At 31.2% G+C, this 14,666-nt stretch overlaps 3 protein-coding genes and 1 pseudogene across 6 annotated transcripts; 3 read left to right on the top strand and 1 right to left on the bottom strand.

Moving 5' to 3' along the window:
* Positions 1–1,290: 1,290 nt before the first annotated feature.
* On the bottom strand, positions 1,291–4,125 carry LOC149884846 (uncharacterized). The gene has a single exon (XM_090094574.1). The coding sequence runs from the start codon at positions 4,123–4,125 to the stop codon at positions 1,291–1,293; it is 2,835 nt and encodes a 944-aa protein (XP_089950700.1).
* Positions 4,126–6,160: 2,035 nt separating this feature from the next.
* On the top strand, positions 6,161–7,265 carry LOC149884845 (uncharacterized; annotated as a pseudogene). Its single transcript, XR_016455157.1, has 2 exons — positions 6,161–6,705; positions 6,825–7,265. The product of XR_016455157.1 is annotated as an uncharacterized LOC149884845 (transcript).
* Positions 7,206–11,804, top strand: LOC149884844 (uncharacterized). 3 transcript variants are annotated; one of them, XM_090096503.1, is made up of 3 exons: positions 7,411–8,302; positions 8,370–8,549; positions 11,670–11,804. In XM_090096503.1, exons 1-2 carry the CDS (start codon positions 7,411–7,413, stop codon positions 8,516–8,518), a joined length of 1,041 nt encoding a protein of 346 aa, XP_089952629.1. In that variant the 3' UTR covers positions 8,519–8,549; positions 11,670–11,804. The 3 variants fall into 3 exon arrangements, with proteins under 3 accessions (XP_089952628.1, XP_089952627.1, XP_089952629.1); XM_090096502.1 differs by lacking the exon at positions 11,670–11,804 and adding an exon at positions 7,206–7,282 and having other exon boundaries at positions 7,616–8,417; XM_090096501.1 differs by lacking the exon at positions 11,670–11,804 and having other exon boundaries at positions 7,373–7,472; positions 7,616–8,417.
* Positions 11,743–14,088, top strand: LOC145186777 (glutathione S-transferase theta-3-like). The gene is made up of 4 exons (XM_090096504.1): positions 11,743–12,024; positions 12,859–13,025; positions 13,263–13,461; positions 13,711–14,088. Exons 1-4 carry the CDS (start codon positions 11,919–11,921, stop codon positions 13,899–13,901), a joined length of 663 nt encoding a protein of 220 aa, XP_089952630.1. The 5' UTR covers positions 11,743–11,918; the 3' UTR covers positions 13,902–14,088.
* Positions 14,089–14,666: the final 578 nt, after the last annotated feature.

Genomic DNA, 14,666 nt, shown 5'->3' with positions numbered 1-14,666 from the left:
TCATTTAAAATAAAGGTTATGCATCTTTAAAACGAAGCTGAATTTTGCCATCTAACAACAGATGGATGAACATCACAAGCCTCGCATTCATACATCGGCGCCACTATACATTTTGTTAATCAAAATTTGTTTGAAATTGATTTGCATTGCATAATTTGAATAATTGAGTAATTATTTAATTATACATTTTGTTAATCAAAATTTTTGTTTGAAATCGATTTGCATTGCATAGTTGAATAATTTCAAAGTTCTAACAACACTACTTTTTACTGCATATAATAGGATGCCCAGGTTTAAAAAAAGAAAAAAAAGTGAAAAAAATAAAAATAAAAATTTTACGAGGTAAATAAAACATGTTGGGACCCGAAATACCCCAATTACTGTTTCCTTAATAACTTTTAAACCATATTTACTTATTGAATAAAATTTTACAAAAGGTTTTGTATTGCTATGAAGAACAATTTGAACTAAAATCAATAAAATTTGTTAAGTAGTTTATTTTTTATAGATAAAAGACCATTTATATCAAAAAGTGACTATAGTTATATTAGTTCTTAAACCAAAATTTCAAAAAATACAAAGTAAAAAACTTTCATTTTAGTTCAGGTTGTAGATCAAACTTAATCTAATAACTTGGGAAATTTTTAGGTCAACCTGTAAAACCTAGGAAATTTTATTCTGGAAATGATGACTAAAAATAGGCAAAAATCAAAAACTGAGAAAAAAGAAAATAAGAAAATAAATAGAGAATAACAAGCATCAAAATAACATCACACATAAAAAAATCAATATGCTCCAGTTATTTAAGACTCATAGTCAATTGTGTTTGTCTGTTCATCAATAAAACCCTTTCTTTTAGCTCTTAAAAATTTTCTTTGCTCTTTATAGAAACTACTTGACTTCTTGTTAGCTTTTTTTATTCTACATATATCTCGTTTTGGACCATTTATGCAAAATGAAGCTGTAGTTTCGCATAAAAAAGATCGTTTTTTAGTTGTGCGTAAACGCCGATGTATCTTTGTAAAATTCAACACAATTTATATACAAGTTAATTCCCTAGGTATTCACACATATCTTTTCACACATACAATTATTTACAAGTAGGCATTCCCTAGGCATTCACACATATCTTTTCACAAATACAATTATTTACAAGTAACGCTTTAATGACATATCCTTTACGCACATAACTATTCACAAGTAACGCTATAATGACATCTTTTACGCACACAATTATTCACAAGTAACGCTATAATTACACTCCCCCTTGGTCATAACGACCACTTCACCTCACGGACTATATCGCTCAGGTGCCATCCTTTTTCGGGTGCTTCTTCGCAACATTGGCGTCTGGTTTGTCTCGTCTTCAGGTAACACAACGCACAGTTCTTCATCATCTTCTAGATCCTCATTCGACTTGTTATCAACTCTGACGGGTCTTAGGTCGCGTATGTGCCGGGATACTTTGTCCACTTCTACCGTTTGCTCCGAAATGATTCCTGTAATTCTCCCAATTTTGTATTGAGAGTCACATCGGTTGTCCGGGGGCTTTACCCATACTTCATCGCCGAGTTTAAACTTGTTGGTGATCTTCTCATGAGGTTCATATGCGTTTTTATCGTCGTCAATTCCTCTAACTCTAATTTCGTAATGGTATAATTTATTTGCGGGTGCTGTAGATGACTTACAACAGTCTTTTGGGCTGACGTTATACCAATAAACTGCCTCGGGTATGCTGCACGGAACTCTCTTCGCCGTTCTTTTCACTGTTCGATGGCACCGTTCTGCAATTCCATTCCCTGAAGGAACGTAAGCGCACCTGAAGCGAAGTTTAACGTTCCATTTGTTCATAAATTGCGAAAATAATGTGCTTCGAAATGCTGTATCATTATCCGTCAAAATTTCGTTTGGACCGCCTCGTTCAAGAAAGATTTCGTTTAATTCCTGAATGACACATGCACTAGTTTGGTCTTTAAGATGGCGCCATATTGCATATCGTGAAGGCCCACAGTCAATCAGGGTAAGAAAATGTTGCCCCTCATAATGAGTTATATCCATACCAAGCCGTTGCCACGTCCCTTTTACTTCGATCTTCCCTTTCGGCCACTTTATCGGACTTGGATCAATTGATTGACAGGCTACACATTTTTCAACCACTTGCCTGACTTCTTCCCTGCTTACTGATGGGTCAATTCTACGAACAAAATACAATGTTCTCTTCACACCATAATGTCCCGTGGACTTATGAACATGGTTTATTTCTTTGGGAGATAGAGAAGCACTAATCGTTCCACCTGCAGCAAGTTCAGCGGGCTTATCGATCATTTTCAACCAACTTCCAGGCACTCGAGTAAGTACATCGGCTAAGTTAGACTCCGAGGGCACTAGTTTAATATCCACTCTGAGTTTGTATTCCTCCACAATATTCGTAATGGTCTGAAGCCGTCTTCTAATCAGCATTTCGTTTGAAGCCTTTGTCTTCAATCTAGATTTTCCAGTCAGTGCATCGGTGACCCAATGTAATACTGCTTTCGAATCAGTGCAAATATGCAAGACATTCATCTTCCAATTGAGACCCATGTTTAGTCCTTTGATTACTGCATCGAGTTCAGACATGTTTATATGTGTTGTATCATCTTTTCTTAACCAACAAGCGTCTTCGATTATATTGCCATCAACTTCGATACTCACACCTAGCGCTAGTGAACTAGCATCCACCCACACTGTTGCCTCGTTGCCATAAACATTCCAAACTCCTTTGGCAGGATCGTCGTTACGTGTTCTTTTTACCATATCGTTCACCATTTTTTCAACAAAATTGCATTGTATCTTCTCATCCCATGTTTTCGTTAGGGCGTTTGCCGTCCTTTTAACAAATGACGAAGCTACACGCAACCAACCACAAACTGGAAGATTCCCAGTCATTTTTCCACATAAAGAGAAGATTTTTCGCCTCGTTAGAGAACTTGGAATTTCACCAAAATCGTTGTCTCTCTTCCAAAATAACTTCTTATTTTCAATTCCAACTTGTAATCCTAGAACTCTCGCCCCTTCGGACACACGAACCGCCGGCTTACAATGTAATCCATACATATCCAAATGATCAAGTACACTGCGAACTGATACGATGTCTTCATTTACAAGAATATCATCAATGTATGATGATGTTCCCTTCCAGATCTTTTCGTCTTGCGATAGAACTTTGTCCAAAACTGCTTTCATTATGACGGGCGCAACGTTCAGGCCAAATCCCAAACGTGTTAAACAAAACCTCTGTCCACGGAACACAACAGTTTGGTAAGCCCAGAGTTCCTCGCTGATTTTGAGTTGCATGTAGGCCGATGATAAATCAATAATTGAAATATTTTCTCCAAGCCGTCTCCAGTCTCGAAGTTTGTCAGCACATGCATCCGTGTTCGCCGTAAATGGTTCAATAAACGTGTTCAGCTCCCTGAAGTCTAACACTGGTCGCACTTTTCCTTTGTTTTGCTGCACCACTGCCATAAGTGGAACCAAACCTTTTACTGGACCGTGTTTTTTCGCTTCGTACTTTTGCAGCCATTTTTTCTCTATCCACCCTTCAATTTCTTTTTCGTAATCGTGTTTTATGCCGATGGGGATGGTATATTCAGCAATTCTATTCACCAGATTTTCAGGTTTGGTATTCCATTTCCACGCAATTATCCATTCTCTATTTTTCTTTTCAAATGAAGCTGTGAAATCCTGAGCCGTTATATTCATATCATGAACATCTATTGACAAATCGCTTTTTAAACCAAGTAAACATGCTTCTTTTTTCATAAAACAAACATCCCGCGTTGCAGAAATCGATACTCCACCAAGTGCCACTATTCCATTCATACCCATTATGAAACAAAAACCCAGCGGTTTGAAATTGACCACAAGTGCTTCCACACACACTGTATTTCCATTTGGCGCGGTGATTTGAGTTTGGCTAACACCTTCGCACTGCTGTTGTTGTCCATTTACAGTTACCACGCTCACTTCTTTCTTCGTTATTTTTGTCGCACATTTTTTATAGATGATGCAGCAGGTACACCCTGAGTCAATTAGAACATCCTGAAATACACCATTAATATCCAAGAGCATGGTAGGTAACGCCATTATTGATTGTTTAGGGAGAGAACTGGCGCAGACGTCTTCTCCCTCACTCCGTTTTTTGGACACATTCTTGATATGTGTCCATACTCTTGACACGAGTAACACAGCACATCGCTTGACTCCCGTCTTCTACTTGACTTGTTTCGATAATTATGTCTTCTTAAATGACAATCTCTCGCAAAGTGGTTGGGAAGTTTGCACTCATAGCACACTGATTGTGTTTTATCTTCTAGCAACCTCGGATCACTACTTTTCATTGCAGCTACAGCAAATTTTTCCACCATCCCGTTGTTCCGTTCCTCGATCATCAGAGTCCTTGCTCGCGCAAGTATTTGAACAGTTGTAAGATCGTCCATACGAGAACTCGATCTCAGCATTCGTCGAACTTCCTCGGGGAGCCCAGCAACAAAGGCACACGCGATCGCTTTGTCTGGTAGCCCACCAATTAGGGTAGACAATCTTCGTAGTTCTGCCAAATAAACATCAACTGCTTCTCCATGTTTCAGCTTTCTCGTGACAAACTGCTCGTAGGTTGTGAATGCATCAACGGCAAAAGCTTCAAGCAAAGCCTCCTTTATTCTCTTAAAATTTTCTTTATCAGCCTCTGTTAACTGTTGATACACTACGAATGCACCATCAGTGAGACGGAGAGGAACCACACGTGCCAGATCGGTTACACCAATTACTTTACATACCAATTCAACCTTTTCCAGCCACTCCGCAACTGACTGTTGATCGTTTCCACTAAACTCTGGAATTAACTTTAAATCAAGTTTAGTCGCCATTTCGCCGAAATAGCTTGTAGTTTCGCATAAAAAAGATCGTTTTTTAGTTGTGCGTAAACGCCGATGTATCTTTGTAAAATTCAACACAATTTATATACAAGTTAATTCCCTAGGTATTCACACATATCTTTTCACACATACAATTATTTACAAGTAGGCATTCCCTAGGCATTCACACATATCTTTTCACAAATACAATTATTTACAAGTAACGCTTTAATGACATATCCTTTACGCACATAACTATTCACAAGTAACGCTATAATGACATCTTTTACGCACACAATTATTCACAAGTAACGCTATAATTACAGAAGCTCCAGGAGTAATGTTTAAAAATTTAAATACATTATGAAGCTCATTAAAACCATCATTAAAATGAATAATTGCTGAGCAAACACCAATTTTAAATTATTTTTTGACTACAATATTGATTTTGACACTGATAGATATTGCAGTAACAACACCATTGAGAGAATCATGACCTATTTTTTGCCATGCCCCATCTAGAGATGCAGTACATTCAACAACTTTATTTACATTGGCTTTGCATTTCCAAACTGCGTTGGTTATACTTTCATTAGCATCAGTCATGTATGAATCTAACATTTTGTTGTTAATTTTGTTATAAGCTTTGAGATTCATAGGACCTGTTAAACTTAGTATACGCGAAAAGGTCTGATGCAAGACCTTTGCCAATTTCTCAAAATGCCATAACACATCTAGTGTTAATGTGAAAATATTTTTGACCACTTTTATTTGGTAAAATATTTTTTTTTAAAGGTAAAAATATTTTTACTCCATTGACAATAAGTAAAGGAAAGTCTCAGTTTGATTACATTCAGAGCAAACTGAATACAAACATATTGTTTCTGCTAAAATATTTAAGTCTATAAGCAAATAAGATGTATTCAAATCTGCTTCCTTCACGTTATTTCAATTTTAAACCACTTGCTGAACATGGAGCTTCATTTGTAATGATTTCTGAAGTAGGAATTGGACTATTTATTGTTTCTGGTGGAGCAACTAAAAATCGATTTCCATGAAACATTCTTTTTAAAGGTTTGTAACCTGACTTTCTTTGACCATAACAAAATTTTAACTGCAGTTCCAATTTACTAAATTCAAACAAATTAAATGAAGCACAAGGTTAATCACGGGTACCCTGAAGGTGACTTAAGACCTCATAACATATCCCATTATTTTTTTTTTTGATTTTGAAAGTAGTCCAATAGTACATTTCAAAACTATCAACATTTAAATCCTTTTATGGTAGCTTTTCGAGAAAACTTAGTAAGAAGTTTTATAAATTACGATGTTTTAATATTAAAATAATATTTTTCCATCGGCCATTATTGTTGTTTACTTTCTGTAATTGCAACCACGCGATTGGTGGTAATAATATTTATTAGTTTTCGATTGGCTTATTTGTTGTCAATAAAATACTTAAATAATAATAAAGACTTAAGTTAATTTAAAAATATAAAAATTATTTCTCAAGAAAAGAAAAGAAATGCCATACTTTGCTAAAGATCATAATGATTTTTTAAAATGCTTTTGTATATGCTGTTTGAAAAAAGGCAATGATTTAAGATGCATTCAAACCAAATGCAGTAATTCATGCCCACAACAAGGAAAAAGTAATGAAAATCTTATCAAGAGATTTTTTTGGGAAAACTTCTCTGTTGAAAACCCTGATCTGCCTAAAATGTTATGTTCAAATTGTAGAAAAAATCTAGTGAGTTTAGAAAAAGCAAATTCAAAAAGCTTTTTATTCACCGCTCGACTAAGTACGAAGGTATGTTTTTCTAATAAAAAATAAGCCAATAAAAACTTGTTAATTTTTTCATTATTATTATTTTTCCTATAAACAATATTACATTTGCATTTAAAAAACTAATTTCTTGTTTCTTTTAGGTCTTAATACTAGAGTTATTCGAGGTGGGAAATGTGAATGTTTTATTTGTGTTAATGGGCGTACAATTGTACTAAAATGGCAACTCCTCCACCAATGGTTACATGTGAAACTAATAAAGATATAGATCACATTAAATTAATGTGAATTTTTCTGCAACCAATGAAAACTTTGTTCTTTGCAGAAGTTGTTTTCAACTTATAGGAAAAGGTATTAAACATCCTTGCACAAAGTTAGCTAAGCAAAAGAATTTGGCACATATTGTACAATCTACCTCACCTGTAACTAAAGGAAAAGTTTTATCAACCACAATCAACATATTAGTAACCAATGACACAGAAATAAAATTGAACACCTTTGGCCCTAAGAGACTTGTTGTTTCTGTTGGAGTAGTTGAACCAAAAACACCTTACTTTTCTCTCTCAAAGCTGAAACAACTATAAAGCAAACTTCATACAAGGTATATATTAATTACTACAGAATTCAAAAAATATACATTACTTTAAAAAACGTTCATTGTTTTTAATATTTGTATCCAATTTACTAGTGACTTTAAGATGTTAGAGATTGCTTGATTTATAAGAGTGAATGGGGGCAGAAAATCTTGATGCACATTCAAGTGAAAAGAAAAGACTGAAATATTCTGATGAGTATGGATGTAAAGATTTTAAATTTACTAGTGTTCACAAAACTTTAGTTTTGGCTGTATTACCCTCTATTGATGAAAATTATGCAAACATAAAAATGTTGTTGGATAAATTAAAACTTAACTTTCTGGATTACTCTATTTCAGAAGATCTAAAGGTTCTTCTGCTGATGGTTGGAAAGCAGTCAGCAGCTTCAAGGCATCCTTGTCCATTTTGTGAAACAGAATCACCTAGTATGCTGAGAGCTGAGTCATATTCTCTAACTTCTTTGTGTGAGTGGTATAACAAATGGATGGCTGCTGGAGGAAAAATTGCAAAAGCTAAGTATTTTAGTAATGTAGTTAATCCTCCTTTATTGACTGGAAATGTAACAATGAAGATCTTATCAATTCTCAATATACCAGGCTTACATATTTTGCTAGGCATAGTAGACAAACTTCTCAAACTAATTGAAAAAAACTTGTTTGAGAGCACTAATGAAGGATTTCATTTTGTAAATAGTTATTTATCTAAAATTAATCTTGCCAGAGTACCTTATCAAGGTAAACACAGGTTAGAAGGAAATGGATCCAACAAGTTTCTAAGAAAACTTGATCGTTTTCAAATCTATTTGAATGAGCACAATATTGTTGGTGGAAAGCATATGAAACCTTTGAGAGACTTTAGCAATGTTGTTCATGGGTGTTTTGGGAAAACATTAAATCCAAACTGCTCTGAATATATTAAAAGATTTTCACAAAGTTTTAGAAATCTTGGTACAAACATTACACTTAAAGTTCATATTGTGGAGCATCATGTTGAAGAGTTTATTATATTGAAAGGAGGAAAGTTTGGTAAGTGTATATTTAAAACATTTTAGGTTTTTACATATAAAAGTATTAATCTTCAATATTTCCAAAGGTTTAGGATATTTGACTGAGCAATCATTGGAATCAGTTCATCAAGACTTCAGACAATTTTGGGAAATACGAAAGGTAGGACAACACAACGCTAATTTCAATGAAGTCTTGCGAAGAGCTGTCTGCGTGTACAACACAAGGCATTTATAGTTAAAGGGATACATATCAACAAAGCGTGTATGTATGTATATATATATATACTTTACAACTTTAGTCAAATGTAGTATTTATGCTTTAGTAAATATTTCTTTTTTAGAAAAAAAAACTACTTTTTCTTAGAATTTTTTATCCCAAGTTCCAAGATCATTCTATAAAACCACTCTATTCCTGTAAATTTATCTTATCCTAGTCAATAAAAAAAAAAAAACTTTTAAAACATTAAAAGTTAGTCTAAGTTCAAACTAGAAAACCCAAGTTGTTATCAGAAATTATTTCTAAATCCGATTCACAAAGTGTCAATATAATAGCACAAATAACCAAACAAATTTTATATGGCCATTTGATCCGCTCTCAGGAGTCTTAGTATGAGTCAGAGGGGTAATAATCTCTAGATTAAATAAGTATTGTAACTAAGTTTTCTCGAAAAGCTACCATAAAAGGATTTAAATGTTGACAGTTTTGGAATGTACAATTGGACTACTTTCAAAATCAAAAAAAATAATTTATGGGATATGATATAAGGTCTTAAGTCACCTTCAGGGTACCCGTGTAATATTGTTTTGTTCTTGCAAAGTATAGCCAAAAAATGAGTTTAAAAGTTGGCAAACTATACTTTAAAAATGCAGTGGTAACATTTTCTAACATTTATTTTAGCAGTGGGTATACTTACGTTTTGAATATTATACCTAATTATATTTAGAAACCACGATAATCAAAATTTCACAATTGTTAATTAGTTTTAAACGATTATTTTCTAAATAATATTTTTAAAAAGCCAAATTCGAGAAGAATTGCAGAAAAGCAATTAATCACCACTAAACCTGTTTAAGTAGGTGTAATAACATAAAAGCTGAAAAGATTTGTTTTCAGCATATTATATCTGTCTATTCCATACCTTATAAAATTTCCCATTCGCTGACGTTTTTAAATGGTGTTTTTACTTTATAAAATTTTTTTTTTTTTTTTTTTTAAAAAAAAAAACAACATTCTGGGGTAAGCTAGGGATTCTCGAAACGTTTCGGGAAAAATCAATCGAGAAAATTGTTACGTTACGATACGAGAGGTTTCGATCAGTTACGAGAGCGATTTCGAAAAATCAACTAATTTCTCGTAACATTTCGGTTACGTTACGGGAAATTCCCGGTTGTTACGAGAATCATTACGAGAACGGTTTCGAGTTTCTCGTAATGATTCTCGTAACAACCGAAACTCATTTTTCCCAAATTTTCATTTTCTCATTACGAGAATTATTTGTGTTTCGGGATATTTCGGGATATTTCGAGTTATTTCGAGTTCCCAAAATGATTTGCAAAAAATTTGATTAACCAGTTAATCAGTTGAAGTACGCATTTTTAGGACATTTGACGAGCGCAACAGCTGAATTTCGATACATATCGAGAAAATGAAAAAAATATTAATAAAAAATTTTCAATGGTCATAATTTGCTTTGAGGATGGTTTGCTTTTGCAATGTGACGTAGTTTGAAGAAGTGATGAAGTTAAAGAAATAGTCAAATCGCGAAACGTCATAGATTGTTCGGGATCGAACTCACGACTTTCTAATAACGGGACATATGCCTCAGACCGCTCGACCATTGAAACAGTCTAATAAAATTTTAAAAAAATACATTATTTAAATTATACATAGTACATTTACTTTTTAAAAAATTAACAAAAAACTGATGAATATAAATACGTTAAGAGATGAATATAAATACGTTAAAATACGTTAGCTTTTCTACTTTAATGTAAAGTAATACACTACAATAGTTATTGTAATTGTTTTCATTAAAACAATACAATAGTTATTGTAATTTTATTTCATTAAAACAATACAATAGTTCTCGAATTTTATTGTATTGTTAGAAGAAAAACAATACAATACTTATTGTAATTGTTTTTCATCACAACAATACATTACTAAAGTAAAATTTTGTTATTGTTTCTGTAATGCTTGAGTCTTCTGCGGCTGAAAATTCAGCCACTTATAGACTAAAAATTGCTTCTGCGGCTGAAAATTAACGCATGCGCAAAGTTACATCGAGATGACAAATAAATGATAACATCAAAAAAAAACTAAATTCTCAAAAGATTTTCCAATCGATAGGTCGCTCATTGTATTTTTTAAATTATCTTCAAATTCTCTTCAAATTCCTAAAAGATATCTCACAATGATATTTAAGTTAAGAAAATGAAGTAAATTAATATGAATACTTGCGCATGCGTTAATTTTCAGCCGCAGAAGCAATTTTTAGTCTATAAGTGGCTGAATTTTCAGCCGCAGAAGAATTAATCTTCTGTAATATTACGATACAATTTTATTGTATTGTAATGTGTAATTGTATTTAATTTTTACAATTACAATTACAATAGTCCTAACCCTAGTCTTGATAAGTAATATAATAAAAGACTTTAAATTGATATTTTCAACCTTTAATTGTGTTTTTTAAAAAAAGAAAACAAAATTCAGCTGTCGCGCTCGTCAAATGTCCTAAAAATGCGTACTTCAACTGATTAACTGGTTAATCAAATTTTTTGCAAATCATTTTGGGAACTCGAAATAACTCGAAATATCCCGAAATATCCCGAAACACAAATAATTCTCGTAATGAGAAAATGAAAATTTGGGAAAAATGAGTTTCGGTTGTTACGAGAATCATTACGAGAAACTCGAAACCGTTCTCGTAATGATTCTCGTAACAACCGGGACCCGATCGAAATAAATTTCTCGAAAGTTTAAAAACTTTACTCTCGTAACTCAAAAACATTTCGAGAAGAGTTCCGTTACGAGTCTCGTTTCGTAACGTATCGAAACAAAAATAGTTTCGAGAATTCCATGCTTATTCTGGGGTAATAAAACACTATTCAGATGTTTTTTTATTTTAGTTTAATACATGTTTAATATTTTTAATTACAATAAAGATAAAAATTAATATATATAATTTTGTTAAGACAGTTGTTTTCTTTCTTTTTTTTTTTTTTTAATAATTAGTTAACTGATCTTTCACCCAAAACGCTAGATAGGTAGTTTATTACACCAATCGATGATTTGTATTTCCGAAAATAATTCTCCACTTCTTTTTGTTCTGTTTTAGTATTTTTAGTATTTTAGTATTTAGTATTTTTAGTATTTTACTATTTAGTATTTACCGTGCAAGTGGAAACCACCTTCAAGTTTCTAAATGATACAGAATCTGTTGCCAAGTAATTGATGATAATTTGCCGGCACTCAGTTCGAAATAAATCAATGTCATCTTACTCAAGGGATAATTATTCCAGAGTGAAAAGAAATAGCATATCTTATCATGTATTCACGAGTATAGTTCTATTAAGCTCATCTAATTTTGATAGTATACTATGTAAAGTTTCCTAGACTACAGAGAGACAACAAAATGAGATTGTATCAAGTAAAGATATCGCCGTGTTGTAGAGCTGTGTGGTTGTATTGCTTACACAATAAATTGGATATCGATTTGATTGATGTAGATATATTTGGAGGTAATAAAAAAATATATATTTGTGGCCTCTGGTATGTAAAGCATAGTATATATACACTAAGAACTATATCAGCAATAAGCAATATCAACTTTTTACTTGACTATGTCATGTTATTTTATTACACATTATATATAACAGTACATGTTATATATAACATTATATTATTGATGTTTGTTTAAGAATCACTGCCTTATTCATCTAGCTAGATTACCATTAAAAAAAAGTAAAGGAATTTTTTGCAAAGATTTTGATATAGTAAAACAAAATGTTAGCATAGAAAAATTACTTAAAAGTATTTAGAAAGATGATAAAGAGTTATGTTAAAACCAGCTACACCAAAAAAAGTTTTTTTTCTCTATTTTTTTTTTACCTTAAATGATTTACATGATCTTATCTTATTTTAATATACTATTTAACTTAGAGCTAGTAAATTAACACTTGCAAAAATTTAAAACTACCATTCCTTTTTTAAATACTCCTGCAGTGAAGTTTGAAATGCATTTTCTTATTGGGTAAGTCAGTATAGTAATGTAATATTAGCCTTTTGTATGACCATATATATATATATATATATATATATATATATATATATATATATATATATATATATATATATATATATATATATATATATATATATATATATATATATATATATATATATATATATATATATATATATATGGTCATACAAAAGAAATATAGTTATTGGGTATCTAGATTTATGGACTGTGCTAAAAATTCCTATATTAAAAGTTGAAACTCATTTTTTAGTTACTAAAACCATTAATGTTTACATTTAAATGTATGTACATAAATTTTATTTGAATACAGGTGATTTGTCAAAACCCTCTTTTCGTGATCTAAATCCTTATGGTGAAGTTCCAGTTTTAGAGGATGGAGATTTAAAAGTTGCTAATGCAGTTCCTATAATTTTATACCTTGCTGAAAAATATACCAAATTTAATGGGTTTGGAATATCTAAAAGCCAAGAAATGAAGGTACTGAAATAGTGTATTTAAAATATCTATAATCTTTATTTTTGTTTTTTCTAAATTATAATATATCTTTACTCCAATATAACAAACAAAAATTTTATTGTTATATGCAGAACTTTATTATCAGCAGAAATTAGTTGTTACTATTTGTGTTTGAGTCAGTTAAAAATTCTTATGATAAAAGATGAAGTTTGAAGTATAAGTTCTTTATAAATGTTAGCACTAAACCTTTCGATTCAGGTGAAATCAATTCTAGATTGGACAAGTTTAAAGTTACATCAAACTGCTGGTTATCGTTTGGTTTATCCAAACTTTTTAGAGTCTTATCAACTAGAAGATGATGCTACTGAAGCTCTTATTGAAAAAGGAACAGTTGAGCTTACAAAGCTTCTCGAAACAATAGAAAAGATTTTTCTTGCCTCAGATCAGTATGTAACAGGTGATATTGAAAAGTCTAATTTTTCTCTTGTGGAATTTCTTTTTTGGATTATACTAATAACTTTAAAAACTATTTTTAAACCCTAGTTTTTTATTTTTAAACCTTAGTATTTCATTTTTAAACCTTAGTATTTCATTTTTAAACCTTAGTATTTCATTTTTAAACCTTAGTATTTCATTTTTAAACCTTAGTATTTCATTTTTAAACCTTAGTATTTCATTTTTAAACCTTAATGTTTTACTTTGATAGGTGATTTTCCCACAATTGCTGATTATTACATTGCCACTGTGATTGTTCAGTTGGAATGGATTGATTTTGATTTAAAATTATGGCCTAAATTGAGTGCATGGCTTACAGCCATAAAAAACTCTGATTATTGGAGCATTGTGCACGAAAAGCATGAGGGTTTTTTAACAGAAATGAAGAAGCATGGGGATTAAAAACTGTAGTGCTCAGAACTTTGATAAATTTTTCAAGTATTTCATCAATAGTTTTTTCAATAGTTTTTTCTTAATTTATTATTTTTTTTTTTAAAAAAAATTCATTACTGTTGTGTAGATTGATTATTAAAAACTTGAAGTTTAAATTGTAAATATTGAAGTATAAATTACAATTTTTTTTTTTTTTTTTTTCTTTTTTTCTTTTTTTATGCATTTAAAAGTTTCTGTTTTTGTAAAAGAAATTTTGTTTCACCACTACTTTTAATTATGTAGATATATTCTAGATAGTGATTTTATTTACTTATTTAGAATACATTAGTGAAAAATGTATTATAAAATGATTTCTCTAAAGTTTGAGTTTGTATAATGTAAAAAATTGTTGATACCTTGAAATATATATTAACAGTTACAGATGTTTTAAAAATCAATGATTTTTTTCGTTTTGTTACTCAGCTCATGCTTATTTGAGCTATTATTATTTTTTTTTAAAATTAGAAATCTCAATTAGGTTTTATGTATCATGCAATTCAAACCCTCAAAGAAGTTACTATTACAAATTAACAAATGTAAATGTTTTTTAAATGTAAAAGTTTTAGATCAGCTATTTTATTGATCTATGTTATAATGAGTACTGTTGTTACATGAAAGACTTATGTGCTAAGTTTTCATTATTTTCTAAATTTAATAATATTTTTAAAATCAGGTGGTAAATATCAATCAAAAAGGTTTTAAATATAATATTAAGTATTAGAGTGATAATATATA

The sequence above is a fragment of the Hydra viridissima genome, unplaced genomic scaffold, assembly GCF_058129835.1.
Source record: "Hydra viridissima isolate aposymbiotic clone 2 unplaced genomic scaffold, HvirCarnegie_v1 scaffold_8, whole genome shotgun sequence".
Taxonomy (NCBI): domain Eukaryota; kingdom Metazoa; phylum Cnidaria; class Hydrozoa; order Anthoathecata; family Hydridae; genus Hydra; species Hydra viridissima.
The sequence above is the reverse complement of the archived record's forward strand: the minus strand, read 5'-3'. Positions and strand labels throughout refer to the sequence as shown.

Coding starts and splice junctions, on each gene's coding strand:
- LOC145186777 (XM_090096504.1), top strand. CDS start 11,919: ATGAGATTGTATCAAGTAAAGATATCGCCGTGTTGTAGAGCTGTGTGG. Junction 12,025..12,858: donor TGATGTAGATATATTTGGAG/GTAATAAAAAAA, acceptor ATTTGAATACAG/GTGATTTGTCAAAACCCTCT. Junction 13,026..13,262: donor CTAAAAGCCAAGAAATGAAG/GTACTGAAATAG, acceptor CTTTCGATTCAG/GTGAAATCAATTCTAGATTG.
- LOC149884846 (XM_090094574.1), bottom strand. CDS start 4,125: ATGGCGTTACCTACCATGCTCTTGGATATTAATGGTGTATTTCAGGAT.
- LOC149884844 (XM_090096503.1), top strand. CDS start 7,411: ATGGGGGCAGAAAATCTTGATGCACATTCAAGTGAAAAGAAAAGACTG. Junction 8,303..8,369: donor ATTGAAAGGAGGAAAGTTTG/GTAAGTGTATAT, acceptor ATATTTCCAAAG/GTTTAGGATATTTGACTGAG.